General features: G+C 38.4%; 1 protein-coding gene and 1 long non-coding RNA gene across 5 annotated transcripts in view; one reads left to right on the top strand and one right to left on the bottom strand.

Annotated features, from left to right (window-relative positions):
• Nucleotides 1–17126, top strand: part of inpp5jb (inositol polyphosphate-5-phosphatase Jb) — a 57094-nt gene that overhangs the window by 28132 nt on the left and 11836 nt on the right. For all 4 annotated transcript variants that reach the window (XM_087254529.1, XM_087254528.1, XM_087254526.1 and 1 more), the window contains 4 exons: nt 4127–4234; nt 6631–6739; nt 10950–11066; nt 15622–15797. In XM_087254529.1, the coding sequence (XP_087110655.1) occupies nt 4127–4234; nt 6631–6739; nt 10950–11066; nt 15622–15797 (510 nt within the window). The remainder of the gene's footprint in view (nt 1–4126; nt 4235–6630; nt 6740–10949; nt 11067–15621; nt 15798–17126) is intronic.
• The window catches only part of LOC141385682 (uncharacterized), a 39446-nt gene continuing 29409 nt past the window's right edge, over nt 7090–17126 (bottom strand). The window contains exon 4 of the long non-coding RNA XR_015492153.1: nt 7090–8276. This is a non-coding gene — a long non-coding RNA (uncharacterized LOC141385682). The remainder of the gene's footprint in view (nt 8277–17126) is intronic.

Raw genomic sequence — 17126 nt, 5'->3', positions numbered from 1 at the left:
ACTTCTTTTTTATTAACTGGTAAAAACGTTACGATCATTTTACATCAATTTACAGCACATTTAGTATTTACTGGTAAAGCCAGTCTGATAATCTTACGGCAATTTTGACAATTTACGACAATTAATTTTAAAAGTTCACTGGCAAGTTTGTTCCAGTAATTTTTCAGTAAACTACAGTGCCTTTTTTAATTTGCTGGTAAAACCTGTACGTCCTTTTTGTATTTACTGGTAAATTCAGATCTGTAATTTTACGCCAAATGTAAATTTTCCAGTAAAACCATTATAGTAATTTTGTCAATTTACAGTGCATTTTTATGTATTTACCGTTAAATCTGTTCTAGTAATTTTGCGCGAATTTTTCTGTTTACCGGTAAAACCGCTTCAGTAATTTTATGACAATTTACTGATAAAACTGTTCTGGTAATTTAATGGCAATTTACAGCACATTTTTTAGTCACTTGTAAATCTGTTCCAGTAATTTTACAGCAATTCACAGTGCATTTTTTTAAATTTACTGGTAAATTTAAAGCAATTTACAGTGCAGTTTTTTATTTACTGGTAAATGTGTTCCAGTAATTTTATGGCAATTTACAGTGCATTTTTTAATCCCCTGGTAAAAGTGCTCTGGTTATTTTACAGCATTTTACAGCATTTTTTTTTTTACTGGTAAATCCGTTCCAGTAATTTTCTGCCAATTTACAGCGAATTTTTTTTTGTTTACCGGTAAAACCGCTTCAGTAATTTAATGACAATTTACTGGTAAAACTATTCTGGTAATTTAATGGCAATTTACAGCACATTTTTTTGTCACTTGTAAATCCGTTCCAGTATTTACAGCAATTCACAGTGCATTTACAAGTGCAATTTTTTATTCACTGGTAAATGTGTTCCAGTAATTTTACCGCAATTTACAGCACATTTTTTAATTCACTGGTAAAACTGCTCTGGTTATTTTACACCATTGTACACCATTTTACAGCATATTTTTTATTTACTGGTAAATCCGTTCTGGTAACTTTACAGCAATTTACAGCACATTCTTTTATTTGCCAGTAAAACCATTCTGGTAATTTAATGACAATTTACAGCACATTTTTTTTAGTCACTTGTAAATTCGTTCCAGTAATTTTACGGCAATTCACAGTGCAGTTTTAAATTTACTGGTAAATTTACGGCAATTTACAGTGTACTTTTGAACTCACTGGAAAACTGTCCATATAATTTTACGGCAATTTACAGTACATTATTTTCATTTACCGGTAAAAGTGTTCCAGTAATTTTATGGCAATTTACTGGTAAAACTATTCTGGTAATTTAACAGCAATTTACAAGTGCATTTTTAAATTTGCCAGTAAAACCATTCTGGTTATTTTATGGCAATTAACAAGTGCATTTTTTAATTAATTGGTAAAAGTGCACTGGTTATTTTACACCATTTTCCAGCATTTTTTATTTACTGGTAAATCCCTTCTAGTAGTTTTACAGCAATTTACACCAGATTTTTTATTCACCGCTAAAACCATTCATGTAATTTTATGATTTTTTTTTTATTTACTTTAAAATTGTTTTGGTAATTTTACAGCAATTTACAGCACTTCTTATTTATTTACTTTTAAATCTGTTCCAGTAATTTTATGGCAATTGAAAGCACAATTTTTTACATTTACTGATAATAGCAGTGCATTTACAGTGCATTTTTAAATTTACGTCTGAAACCATTCTGGTAATTTAGCATTTTTGGCTCGTGAACACATGGAGAAGAGGCAGCGCTGTTTTATCATACTAAATGCATTTTAGGCTTCAGTTCTAATGCTGCTCTGTGCAGTCCAATAAAACACAGAACACATTAAAGCATCACTGTTGTTCCCCCGTTTTCTATAAAACCAAACCGGAAATTAGCATGAACACACACAGCACATGCTCTGAACACTAGTTAAAACTTATTTCTCAGGATTTTAACATTCTTCTAAACGTTTATGATGATGTAAGTACATAAGTCAGCAAAATATATCACTCCTCCAGTGATTTTTGGATTTTCAACTGAAAATATCGTACATATTGTGCCTTTAAGACATAGATTGTACTACAGGTGAATAAAGAAGTGAGTTATCTGTGATGTAGGAGTTCATCAGGTCTGTTTCCTCTCCAGCTTCATCATGTCGGAGTGTTTTAGAGCTTCGACACCTTGAATAGTCCACTCCAGCAGTCATTTGTGCTCCAGGCGGATCAGCGCTGAAATAATCTTGTGTGTCTACTGCTCACAGCTCCATGGCTTGGATTTAAACTTTGTCCTTCACTTCATTTACTCATTACACAGGCATGATCAGAAACTCTATTTTACTGTTTGTTAAAGTAGGCTTGGGTGGGTAAATCCAATATTGGAGACCCTCATTTGAATATGTGTTCATGGAATAAATGTGGTATATATTATATATAATATATGTCACAATTGTCAATCTGTACATCACCTGAAAGGATTTTTTAAGCTGAAAGCATTTATATGTGGGTTGTTGGGATAGGACGGTAATTATTTGTTTGTTTGTTTTTATTTACTTATTTTTGTTTATCTGTTTGTTTGTTTGTTTGTTTGTTTATTTATAATTATTTGTTTATTTGTTTGTTTATTCATTAGTTTATTTTTATTTGTTTATTAATTATTTGTTTGTTTCTTTTTGTTTATTTATTTGTTTTTTTATTCATTTATTTATTACTTGTTTGTTTCTTTATATTTATTTGTTTGATTATATATTTATTTATTTATTTTTATGTGTTTATTATTAATTTATTTATTAATTGTTTGTTTTTTTATTCTTTCATTTTATTTCTTTTTTATTTATTTGTTTATTCATTTAATTATTTATTTGCTTGTTTTTGTTATTTATTTATTTGTTGTTTGTTTGTTTATTCATTTTTTGTTTGTACATCAATTTATTTAAATGTATTTGTTTGTTTGTTAATTTATTTATTTAAATTAACTTATGTGTTTTTTGTTAATTTATTAATTTTTATTTGTTTGTTTATTTCTTTTTATTTATTGGTAAATCTTTTTATTTTTTAATTTAATTTATTTTTTATTAATTAAATTTTTTTTGTTTATTCATTTATTTTTATTTATTTTTGTTTATTTATGTGCTTTTTATTCTTTTTTGTTTATTCATGCATTTATTTATTTATTTATTTATTTTTGTTTGTTTATTTATTTGTTATTTATTTATTTATATGTTTGTTTGTAAAATGTTTGTTTGTTTGTTTGCTTGTTATTCATTTATTATTTGTTTTGCTTGCTTTTTGTTATTTTATTTGTTTTTATTTATTTATTCATTTATTTCTTTATTTGTTTTGTTTTTTCATTTATTTCTTTATTTGTTTGTTTATTATTTATAATTGTTTTAATTAATCAATTCATTATTATTATTGGCAGCAGTAGTAGTATTATAGTATATAATTATATATTGTTATGTTAGAATGATATTTTTTTTTTTGGAGTTAAAATAAACAAGAGAAAATCACCTATAAAGCTCTTAATGAATTGCTTAACAATGCAATAATAATTCAAAATTGAAAAAAAATAAAACATTTTATATAGTTACAGTAGTGTTTATATAGTACAGTAATTATCATAATGTTCAGTTCATTTTTGGCGTAGAAAAGGCTGTAGTTTTGACCCATACACTGTAACTTTTTTAAATATTGCTATAATTTGCCAAATATACCCATGCAACTTAGAAAACAAAATTATCTACTGGGTTATTTATTAAAAAATGTAAATATATCATAATACTATGCACAAATACTCCAAGACTTCAGAAAGCCCACTGGATGCATGTAAAACCTACATAATGAGGCATTCGTTAACATGTTTAGTTAAGATGAAGTGATGCGATGAGACTCGACAAAACTAGGCTACTCCCTTTACAGTCAACAATGCCGTCTACTTTGCCAGTGTGTAATTGTCCTGATGATTTTCTTTCTCCCTGTTCATTTCTTCAACTTGTTTGCTACACTACTATGAAGCAAACATGTTTTAAAGTCATTTTAAGTGAAACTAACAACCTGTCAGTGTGGCTTTCTGGTGAAATATCCCTGTTCAACAGCAGTTCTCTAGTGTGTGCTTCTGTCTTCACAGGATTCATATTGTCACTTGGAACGTGGGCTCAGCGATGCCTCCGGAAGACATCACTAATTTGCTGGGCCTGAATGTTGGAGATGGAAACACAGACATGTATATTATAGGGTGAGTACATTAGCATTTGTGAAGATCATTTACAACAGATAAAAGACTCATGGGCAATCAAATGATGATAATGTTGATGTGAAATATGTGGCGCTGCTGGACCACCACAGTTTCAATTTCTTTACGCTTAGATTTTTTAAATCACCTGACGGCTGAAAAAATATGATTGGCGTTGATGTTGAATTGGAACTTGTTTGGCAGAGATACGACTGTCTGAATACCTGGAATCTAAGGGGTACAACATAAATCAAAATGAAAAATTCACATGCAAATTTAAATTGAAGTTACATCCCACATAGCAAAATTTCTCTGGCCCAGCTCTGACCCACACAATCAGGTTTTGCTTGGCCCACATGCCGCAGTGAATTACGGTACATGACTGGACCAAATCTGGCTTCCAGACAAGGGCCAAACACAGAGCATATCTGGGCCAAGTCTCAGCCAAGTTAATAACTCATAACTGGGTCAGATAGGTTGGTGTGTCACGATTGCATTGAAATTGATAAACCCATGGAGTGATGCGCTTTAGGCACACTATGGGCACGCTTTTTCTCAAAGTGACCTGATTGGTCGAATTTTTTTTCTTTACTCAAAAATGATTTTAGTGTATTTTAAATGTGGGTCAAGACTGGCCAAACTCACATGGCCCACTCATCAAATTTTTAAATCTGGGCCAAATACTACGTTTTTCATCTGGCCCAAATCTTGTGTGCCGCCTTAAAAACGGTGCCACCTCTGCCAAACCCGGGCCATGTTTGGCCCACATGCTGTATGCCAGTGCCGGATGAATGCCTGCTGTGCCAGCTTTTTGCCAAATCTGGGCCAGAATTCTTTGCTACTAGGGATGGTAAAAAAGCATGACTGGGGCGTCACAGAGGCGCAGTGGGTAGCACGATCACCTCACAGCAACAAGGTTGCTGGTTCGAGCCTCGACTGGTTTAGTTGGCATTTCTGTGTGGAGTTTGCATGTTCTCCCCATGGTGGCCTGTTTCCTCCGGGTGCTCCGGTTTCCCCCACAAGTCCAAACACATGCGCTATAGGTGAATTGGGTAAGCTAAATTGGCCGTAGTGTATGAGTGTGAATGAGAGTGTATGCATCCCCTGCGTAAAAACTTGCTGGATAAGTTGGCGGTTCATTCCGCTGTGGTGACCCCGGATTAATAAAGGGACTAAGGCGACCAGTGAATGAATGATGACAGTAGATAATATTTGACTTGATATTTTTCAAGATACTTCTATACAGCTTAAAGTGACATTTAAAGGCTTAACTTGGTTAATAAGGTGAACTAGGCAGGTTGGGGTAATTAGGCAAGTTATAATAATGATGGTTTGTTTTGCAGATTATCGGGAAAAAAATTAGCTTAAAATAATTTAAAAAAATAAAAAAAATATTTTGTAATAATTTTGTCCCAAAAATGTTTTTTAATCAAATTAAAAACTGCTTTTATTCTAGCCAAAATAAAACAAATAAGACTTTATAAAAATGTTATCAGACATACTGTGAAAATTTCATGGCTCTGTTAAACATTATTTGGGTATTATTTAAAAAAGAAAATAAAAATCAAAAGAGGGCGAATAATTCTGACTTCAACTGTATATCACTAATATGGAAATATTCATATGATTCATTTACAATGCAGTTTGTAAAGTACTATTTTCTGTCTTTTAGTAGAGATATTATATGAAAGATTTGCTTTGTTTACCAAATAAAGTGGATCTAATTGGATTTGCATTGTAAACATTAAATACAAGTTAAAAAGGTCTTACTTTTTATTTGATATATTAAGGTTTTAGTTATGATACTTCCAAAATCATTCTGCATAAATCCACAGATTTTACCAAAATTCTGCACAGAAACAGCAAAAAAATGTCTGTAGATTTCGTCTGGCCCTAGATATAACTCAGTTGTTTGACCACACTTCATTATTATTGTTCATTTATTCATCTGCTGGAGATTAGAACTGAATTTAGAAATAGTTTTGAAACAAATCTTCGCGCTTAACAAATGAAATGAAATATGTGGGCTAATGGATGTGTTCAGCGGAGTTAGTATCCACCATTTCTTTACTCCAACAAAGTAAAGGAGTGAAGAGTAAAAGTAAAGAGAAGAGGAGGAGGCTCGTTCTTTATCCTCCTGCTGCAGATTTCTCTGTGTAACTGATTGTATATGCATTTTTATTGCACAGCTACACACATTCATAATATTTTCGTAAGACAAGTGTTCCTTGAAGTGTGTTCTCCTGCTGTAACGTGAAGGTCATAATGTAGAACGTGACCTACATGAGCACACTGCATGTGGAGCAGCGCCGGCCTCTTCTACCGCTCCTGTCTCAGACGGCTCTGTGTGGAGTTTCAGATTTATTTCTCTTCTCTCTCTCTCTCTCTCTCTCTCTCAGCCTACAGGAAGTGAACTCAATGATCAACAAACGACTCAAAGATGTTCTTTTCACTGACCAGTGGAGCGAAGTCTGCATGGACGCTCTCAGCCCCTTCGGTTATGTGCTGGTCAGTAACGCTCACACAGAGACACACACATAGATGCAGAGACACACAGATACACACACACACACACAGACACACACACAAATACACAAACAGAGAGACACACAGACACTGAGGCACACATAAACACACATGCATGGAGTCACACACATAGACATACACAAACGTACAAATACACAGGCGCACACACACAGAGACACAGTGCATCCGGACAGCACTGATAGCGCTTCACTTTTTCCACATTTGTTTATGTTACAGCCTTATTCCAAAATGGGTTTAATGCATTGATTTCCTCAACATTCTACACACAATCCCCCATAATGACAATGTGAAAAAAAGAGTTTTGAGTTTTTGAAATTGTTGCAAGTTTATTGAGTATAAAAAAAGCTGAATAATCACATGTAGATCAGTGTTCACTGCCTTTTCTGAGGCTCTAAATTGAGCTCAGGTCCATTTAGGGTGCTTTCACACCTGTGAATCGATTCAGTTGTTCCGAAACAGAGATTACAATTGTTACATTGTTGCTCTTTGCTCTTGGAGCGGTTCGCTTTCACACTGCAAAGTTTCTAAACAGATCAAAAGAGCTAAAACAAGTCACGTGCGAGTAAACTCTCCTCACATTGGTCAGAGTGTCAGGGTTTATTTTGCAGTGTCCCGCTCAGCTGTCAGGAGAGGTGGTGGTTTGGTGGTGATTGACAGGGTGCGCGCGCGGCGTGTCTGAGGAGAGATGCGGTGGGGAGGGGTGAGAAGGGTGCGCAATGATGCTTATTTGAGGACCGGAGGGAGACGCAAGAATACCGGGAGATCATCACTCGTTTGCGGGCATCCGGAGACTCGCGAAACTTCCCGCCATACTCATAATTCTCTCTTCATATAGCCGTTTGCCTATTACATATCCATAAAACACTGTGATATAACCGCGCTCGGATCGGATCGCTTTCTCACTGCAATCGATCCGCTCCAGGGTTCGTTTCAATCGAGCCGAGACCACCTCATTCAAGCGATCTCGGAGCGATTACTTTGGCGCGGAACAGAACGCGATTGCCCTGTTCACATATGCCAAACGAACCGCGCTAACTGGGCAAACGAGACACGTTCCGAAACAAAAGTGTAGGTGTGAAAGCACCTTTAGTTTCCACTGATCATTCCTGAGATGTTTCAGCTGAATTGGAGTTCACCTGTGGTCAATTCAGCTGATTGGACATGATTTGAAAAGGCTACACCTGTCTATATAAGGTCCCAGGGTTGACAGTGCATGTCAAAGCACAAACCAAGCATGAAGACAAAGGGACTGTCTGTAGACCTCAAAGACAGGATTGTCTTGAGGCACAAGGCTGGGGAAGGTTACAGAAACATTTCTGCTGCTCTGAAAGTTCCAATGAGCACAGCGGCCTCCATCATTCGTAAGTGGAAGATGTTTGACCACCACGACTCTTCCAAGAGCTGGCCAGCCATCTAAGCTGAGTGATCGGGTGAGACGGGCCTTAGTCAGGGTGGTGATCAATAACCTGATGGTCACTGTCTGAGCTCCAGCGTTCTTCTGTGGAGAGAGAAAAACCTTATAGAAGGACAACCATCTGTGCAGCAATCCACCAATCAGGCCTGTATGGTAAGAGTCTGCTCCCTGCCTGGAGTTTACCAAAAGTCATCTGAAGGACTCTCGGACCATAAGAAACTAAACTCTGATCTGATTAGACTAAAATTGAACTCTTTGGAGTGAATGCCAGGTGTTACGGTTGGAGAAAAGCAGGCAGCGCTCATCACCAGGCTAATAACCTCCCTACAGTGAAGCATGGTGGAGGCATCATGCTGTGGGGATGTGTTTCAGCAGCAGGAACTGGAAGACTCGTCAGGATAGAGGGAAAGATGAATGCAGCAATGTACAGAGACATCCTGAATGAAGACCTGCTTCAGAGCGCTCTTGACCTCAGACCAGGGCGACGGTTCATCTTCCATTGGGACAATGACCTAAAGCACACCGCAAAAAATCAGTGGAGTGGCTTCACAACGATTTGGTGAATGTCCTGAAGTGGCCCGGCCACAGCCCAGACCTAAATCCTATTGAACATCTCTGGAGAGATCTGAAAATGGCTGTACACAGTAGCTTCACAGACACACACACACACACACACACACACACACACACACACAGAGACATAAAGAAGCAGACACACATAAAAACAGACACACACGCAGAGACACACAAAGACAAACACACAAAGAAACAGAGGCGCACTCATAGAGTTGTCATTGCAGCTTAAGGGTGATGTTATATAACAGTGAGTGAGTGAGTGTGTGTGTGTGTGTGTGTGTTTGAGGATCTCTCTGCTGGTCTTTGTCTCTGTCGTGTGTTCTCTGTCCTCCTTCATCTGTGCAGCAGTACTGTATTTCCCTTGTGCAGAAATAAGCTCAGTGTGGTGTATGACACATGATGTGGTATTATACTCAGCCGTGTATTATTATCAGACTCTGAGTACAGTGTATAGTGCAGGCTGAGCGTTCGACTGGTGTTGTTTGTGTGTGTGTGTGTGTGTGTGTGTGTGTGTGTGTGTGTGTGTCTGCAGGGCTGTTGAAATCACATTCTGCTTAATTAATCACACTGCCAGGGGAAGTGCAGTGGAGCTCAGCGCTTTACAGACACATTCACTCTCATGAACTCTTCTAGATTTTGATCATATTTTCAGTTTTATGTTTTTATTTATTTTAATTACTGTTCATTTGAATCTGTTAGTTTTGTATCTAGTAGTTAGTTTTGTACTGAAAGGAAACTAAATGTGTTCAAGTCACTTAATAAGAGATTCTGTAAGCACAGAAAGACTATTTTGAACAGTGCAGTGCTGTTTTAGGATCATTTACAATGAATTGTTTTATTATATATATATATATATATACACTCACCGGCCACTTAATTAGGTACACCTGTCCAACTGCTCGTTAACACAAATTTCTAATCAGCCAATCACATGGCAGCAACTCAATGCATTTCGGCGTGTAGACATGGTCAAGACGATCTGCTGCAGTTCAAGCTGAGCATCAGAATGGGGAAGAAAGGGGATTTAAGTGACTTTGACAGTAGCATGGCACACAGGCTCACCAAAACTGGACAATAGCAGATTGGAGAAACGTTGCTGCTCTGATGAGTCTCCATTTCTGCTGCATCATTCAGATGGTCGGGTCAGAATTTGGCATCAACCACATGAAAGCATGGATCCATCCTGCCTTGTATCAATGGTTCAGGCTGGTGGTGGTGGTGTAATGGTGTGGGGGAGATTTTCTTGGCACACTTTGGGCCCATTAGTACCAATAGAGCATCGTGCCAATGCCACAGCCTACCTGAGTATTGTTGCTGACCATGTCCATCCCTTTATGAGCACAGTGTACTCATCTTTTAATGGCTACTTCCAGCAATATAATGCACCATGTTGTAAAGCGTGAATCATCTCAGACTTGTTTCTTGAACATGACAATGAGTTCACTGTACTCAAATGGCCTCCACAGTCACCAGCTCTCAATCCAATAGAGCACCTTTGGGATCTGGTGGAGCAGGAGATTGGCATCATGGATGTGCAGCCGACAAATCAGCAGCAACTGCGTGATGCTATCATATCAATATGGAGCAAAATCTCTGAGGGATATTTCCAGTAGCTTGTTAAATCTATACCATGAAGGATTAAGGCAGTTCTGAAGGCAAAAGGGGGTCCAACCCAGTAGTATAAAGGTGTACCTAATAAAGTGGCCGGAGAGTGTGTGTGTGTATATATATATATATATATATTTTATCAATTGCATTTTTTTCTGTAACATTTACTTAATTTGTCATCTAAGTATTGACTTAACGTTTATTTCAGCTTCATTCACACACACGCACACACAATTGCACAGCTGTCTTCATTGGGACTTCCCATAGTCGTAATGATTTTTATACTATACAGACTGTATATTCTCTCCCTCCACCCCTAAATCAGAACCTTTTTGGGTTTAACATTTGATCATTTTCAAAATAACGTGATTTATGAGCTGTTTTCCTCATGGGAACCAGAACAATGTTCCCACAACGTCAAAATGTACTGGTATTGCTATACTTGTGGGGACATTCGGTCCCCACAATGTTAGGAATACGAGGTACAAACACACACACCATAGAGACTTTCTGCTCAAGGAATATCCATTTCTTCCGGTTGACTGTGTGTGTGTTTATGTGTGTCTTCTGCAGGCCACGTCTCAGAGGATGCAGGGAATGTTGCTGCTCGTCTTTGCCAAATATTTTCATCTGCCGTTCCTGAGGGGGATTCAGACACAGACCACTCGCACCGGCCTCGGGGGGATCTGGGTGAGTTTCAGTATATCTCTGCTCACAGACACAGCCTTACTTCAGGAGGAAACTCTCGCTTGCTGAAATCCCGGATGGACACTTTTCACATTTCACAGGTTTCTAACCAGCAGATGTCGTCATAGTCGGGTAAACTGAGAGCACAGTGAACAGGAGAGGACAAGTGTTTTGCGTTTGCTCCAATAACAAAAGAAAAACTCAATGATAGTGTTATCAAGACTTTCAGAAAATAGTGTGAGACTGATAACGGCAATTAGAAGGTGGCTCAGTGGTTAGCACTATCGCCTCACTGAAATAAGGTCACTGGTTCGAGTCTCGGCTGGGTCAGTTGGCATTTCTGTATGAAGTTTGCATGTTCTCCCAATGTTGGTGTGGGTTGCCTCCGGTTTCCCCCACAGTCCAAACACATGCACTATAGGGGAATTGGGTAGGCTAAATTGTCAGTAGTGTATGAGTGTGAATGAATGTGTATGGATGTTTCCCAGTACTGGGTTGCAGCTGGAAAGGCATCCGCTGTGTAAAACATATGCTGGAATAGTTGATGGTTCATTCCATTGTGGCGACCCCTAAAAAATAAGGGACTAAGCTGAAGGAAAATGAATGAGTGAATCCTCATTTGCAGATTTGAAAGGTCACACAGGAGCCAGTTCATGGCGTCCTGTTAAACATCTCATGCAGTGTGTTGATGAAATATTAATAATGTGCCGCTGAACACCTGATTAATACAAAATAAAGCCGTCATAATGATAAACTCAGCTCTCACGGCTGTAAGAGTGTCAGGTTTTAGTGAATGATTGGACTACGGAAACCAGACTGTTTTTCTTCTGGGTGTTAATAAGTTAAGAAGTCACAATTATCTGATTTAATCGAGCGTAAACTTACTTTACTTTGTAGTCTCTATACAGTTTGATTACAAACCCTTGGGGTATTGAAAGCATGCACATTTTTATCTGATAAAAACTCTTTACAGTCAGAATTATTCGCTCTTATGTGGTTTTCTTTTTCAAATTTTTCCTAAATGATGTTGAACAGATTCAGGAATTTTTCACAGTATTTCCTATAATATTTTTTAAGTCTTATTTGCTTTATTTTTTCTAGAATAAAAGCAGTTTTTAATTTTTTAAAATCCATTTTAAGGTCAAATATTATTAGTCCTCTTAAGCAATATTTGTTTTACAGCTTCTACATAACAAACTGCTGTTATACAATGACTTGCATTATTACCCTAACCTGCCTAATTAACCTAGTTACGCCTTTAAATGTCACTTTAGCCAGTTAAACTCCCGGGTCTGTGACGTCATCAACTTTTGCTTTAAGATTTAAAGGGCTAGCATTACACCAGACCCCTTTAGTGGTCTTGTTTGAAAGTGTAGAATCTATATTTTATGCACATATGCATCACTTTGGTTTTTATTCTACTGTACTAAAGTTATTTACACTTAAATACACAGTATTTTGGATACCCGAGCTGGGTATTTTACATTGGTTAATTTTCATATTTTTCATATGACACATGTACAAGTTATAGCTCAAATGAAAGCTCTTGCCGGTGCTCATACGGTTCTTGCATTATTTTTACTGAATTATATTCACATGTCAAACAGTTGCCGAATGAATCTCGGTGTTTCCATGGAGCAGAAGTGAAAACAATACATTTATGATCAATAAGCAGCCGCAGATAGCACAGACAGCTGTCATCTCTTACTCCTACCTTACGCTGTGCACTTCAGGGCCATTCTCCTCTGTTTTTGAGGTGATGTGCATAAGTAATCCTTTTATATGTCTGATGTGGTCCAAACACAGTGAATTATGTTTGATCAAACAAAAGAATAGTGAAATATGAAAACAATTATCGGTCCCTGTGGCTTGTACAGCACCTCTCATCAGTTGGAATACAATAACTTCTGCATAGATTATGGTGGAGACATTTGTCTTTTTTCCTATGATTACAGACTTGTGCAGGAACCACCAACATTAATTACAGCACGCGAGACCACACAGAACCTAAAAGATACACTTTCAAATCTGAGTTTATAAAAAAAAATACAAAAAGCGCCTCTTTTTTTAGGTGTTCATTATAATAAAGACAGCATATACCATTATTATTATTATTATTATTATTATTTTAAACACTTTCAATAGTGTTTTATGAAATTCAAAGGGTTTTCTTTAAAATGATGCCAACTTTTTGCGTTTACACCTCTGCATGTGGATTTGGGAAGCTTTTAAATTTGGGTAGGCAAAATCCAGGCGCAAATCCCCAAATAGCAGCAGAGTTTAACTGGTTGGAGGACACATATGATGAAAATCATCTTTCTGTTTGCACAGATCTGTGTGTATGTATAGTGTGTCCACAGCCTCATTGGGGTGATATAAACACAGCAAGTCTCTTTCTTTAAATTTCCTTAAAACCACGTTGTGGTCGGCCTCGAAATGGGAGGGATTTGGATCCTTTTTTAACTACTGCTCTATTGAACAATGTAGAAAAAGGCGTAGCAGCTTCAAATGTCTATCAGAGTAAACTACTGCCTTCAGTTTTAGTTTTTTTATTTCATCTATTCATTTTCTTGTCGGCTTAGTCCCTTTATTAATCCGGGGTCGCCACAGCGGAATGAACCGCTAACTTATACAGCAAGTTTTTATGCAGCGGATGCCATTCCAGCCGCAACCCATCTCGGGGAAACCTCCACACACACATTCACACACTACGGACAATTTAGCCTGCCCAATTCACCTGTACCACTTGCCTTTGGACTGTGGGGGAAACCGGAGCACCCGGAGGAAACCCACGCGAACGCAGAGAGAACATGCAAACTCCACACAGAAACACCAAATGAGCCGAGGCTCGAACCAGCGACCTTCTTGCTGTGAGGCGACAGCGCTACTTACTGCGCCACTGCTTCAACGTTTTTGATTTCATTCGTTTTATATTTAATACGTTTATTAGAGTGGTAGTTCATTCCGATTTGTAGCTGACAAAATGCATAACCCCTGTTTTTTTTAGCTGGAATATGACAGATTGAGCTACCGGTAGCACATTCTGAGGAGGTAGCACAGATCGTCCGGCACCTGATTTTATCGATCATCCTCCTCACTTTCCATTCTCCCTCTTCAGATGTTCACTTTCAGTTTCTTCCGGGACTCCTAACCCTCTTCACTTTCGTCCTTCCCATCCACCCCTCCGCCATCCAACACAAGCCTTCCCCCCAAGGGTCTCCACTTTCGTGCACGACACCTCTTCCTCTTCAGATCTGTTCCAGGACCTCGCAGTTCACAAATTCAGCACTAACATTTTACAAAAATATGCATTTTAGTTTTTTGATAACTGACAGTCGATGTATTTCAGCGTGTATTTTGCAGATGATACACTAAAGCGTTTCACTTCAGCTGATAATAAGCATGCTTGAGCACTCAGAGGTCTCGGTTCTAATGACTGATCGCCATGGTTACCAAACACCTGGACAATGTTTTGATTAATCACCATTTCTGTTCTGCTCGCTTTACCTGCAGACTTTACTAGAGAAATCAGCAGATTTACCCCTTAAATATATACATTCACTTGTACATCACACACATTTCCGCCAAAATTGAGCTCTCATTTTATGTTATGTTAGATAGTTATATCTTTAAAGTACATATGAACAAAACTAAGCAATCAAAACTAAGCATATTGATTTTGTTAGCTCACATTGCTAGTTTTGCAGTGAACGATCCATGTCATTAAGAGAAAAATATTAGTTTGTCCTTGTAATCTTTAATTAAAATGTGAAAACCCTACTGAAAAAAACAGCTTAAACCAGCCTAGGCTGGTTGGCTGGTTTTAGCTGGTCAACCAGGCTGGTTTTAGAGGGGTTTCGGCCATTTCCAGGCTGGTTTCCAGCCATTTCAAGCCTGGTCCTAGCTGGTCAGGCTGGGAGATGACCAGCTAAAACCAGCTTGACGAGCCTAGCCCAGCCAATACCAGCCATGTCCAGCTTAAACCAGGCTGGTCAAGCTGGTTTTAGCTCGTCATTTTCCAGCCTGACCAGCTAAGACCAGGCTGGATATGGCTGGAAACCAGCCTGGAAATTGCCAAAACCCCTCTAAAACCAGCCTGGTCGACCAGCTAAAACCAGCCAACCAGCCTAGGCTGGAAACACCCACACACACTCATACACTACAACCAATTTAGCTTATTCAGTTCACCTATAGCGCATGTGTTTGGACTGTGGGGGAAACTGGAGCGCCCGGAGGAAACCCACGCCAACACGGGGAGAACATGCAAACTCCACATAGAAATGCCAACTGGCTCAGCCGGGACTCAAACCAGTGACCTTCTTGCTGTGAGGCGACAGTGCTAACCACTAATCCACCATGTCACCCATATTTTATTTGTCTTTTATTATTAGTGAGCTTTCAGTGATGATCTTTCACAGCATGACATGAAGACAGTAACTAGAGCACCGTTTTCCTGCACGTCTTCTCTTAAATAAGATAAAAAAAGATTGCAAAAGTGTTTCTTGTTTAATGGGGAAGTCTATGTTAATGAAGTTTCCGGCGTGTTGACTGTGTGCAGGGGAATAAAGGAGGCGTCAGTGCGCGGATGACTGTGTTTGGTCACTCAATCTGCTTCTTGAACTGCCATCTGCCCGCACACATGGAGAACACAGAGCAGCGCATGGAGGACTTCGAGAGCATCCTGCAGCAGCAACAGTTTGACGGACAGGCTGCAACCGGTGTCCTGGACCACGAGTGAGACACGCACACACACATATGTACACACACACACACAGTATAAACACAATATCATACTTCATAATGATGTTTGTCACCAGCAGATGGCGCTGTTGTATTAAAGTTTGTCCATGGACAGTGGTTCTGTTTTCTCTGAAGTCGTGAGCCAACACACCATCAACTCATTTAACGAAAAAATAAATAAATAATTTGCATTAAAAATGTATTAACTGCATATTACCATTAATAAGACCAAATATATATATATATATATGATGATATATGCATACATGAATTAGTTTAACTAATAACTACTGGGTGCTATTAATTAATGTACTACTAGTTAGAATGTGGGTCAGGTTTATTCATTAGTCATTCATTCATTCATTTTCTTGTCGGCTTAGTCCCTTTATTAATCCGGGGTCGCCACAGCGGAATGAACTGCCAACTTCCAGCCGCAACCCATCTCTGGGAAACATCCACACACACACTCAAACACTACGGACAATTTAGCCTGCCCAATTCACCTGTACCGCATGTCTTTGGACTGTGGGGGAAACCGGAGCACCCGGAGGAAACCCAGGTGGGAAAACGCAGAGAGAACATGCAAACTCCACACAGAAACGCCAACTGAGCCGAGGCTCGAACCAGCGACCTTCTTGCTGTGAGGCGACAGCACTACCTACTGCGACACTGCTTCGCCCTACGGCCAATTTACTTTATTCAGTTCCCCTATAGCGCATGTGTTTGGACTGTGGGGGAAACCGGAGCACCTGGAGGAAACCCACGCCAACACGGGGAGAACATGCACACTCCACACTGAATTGCCAACTAACCTAGTTGGGACTCAAACCAGTGACCTTCTTGCTGTGAGGATACAGTGCTAACCACCGAGCCACCGTGCCACCCCATATTTAACTGTAATTATTATAATAAGAACATGATTATATGTCATCTTATAATGTCATCTTAAAAGGTGTTGTCATGTGTTTTTTCATGAGATCAGGTTTTTAAAAGTGATGTAGAGTTATTACAGTGTATACGGAAATCAGAGTGAAATGCAATGCCTCTTAAGACCTTTTTTAAGACTCTTTCCTAGAGATGCACCGATGACTTTTTTTTGGAACCGTTCTGATCCCGATACCAAAATGTTTACCGAAAGTATTTTGTGTTGTCATAAACGAACGCGTCACGCAGCTTAAATTGTGAATGAATGGTGAAGCTGATGCTGAAGTGAACATGAGTTTAAGCAATTGATTATTCATCTGTGCTTCACATTAAACTATGGAATGGCTATAGTAGCCTACATGACATCTTTTCAGCACCTTATAATAGGCTACGTTCATG

Source organism: Danio rerio, chromosome 5, assembly GCF_052040795.2.
Source record: "Danio rerio strain M-AB ecotype USA chromosome 5, GRCz13ab, whole genome shotgun sequence".
NCBI lineage: Eukaryota > Metazoa > Chordata > Actinopteri > Cypriniformes > Danionidae > Danio > Danio rerio.
The sequence above is the reverse complement of the archived record's forward strand: the minus strand, read 5'-3'. Positions and strand labels throughout refer to the sequence as shown.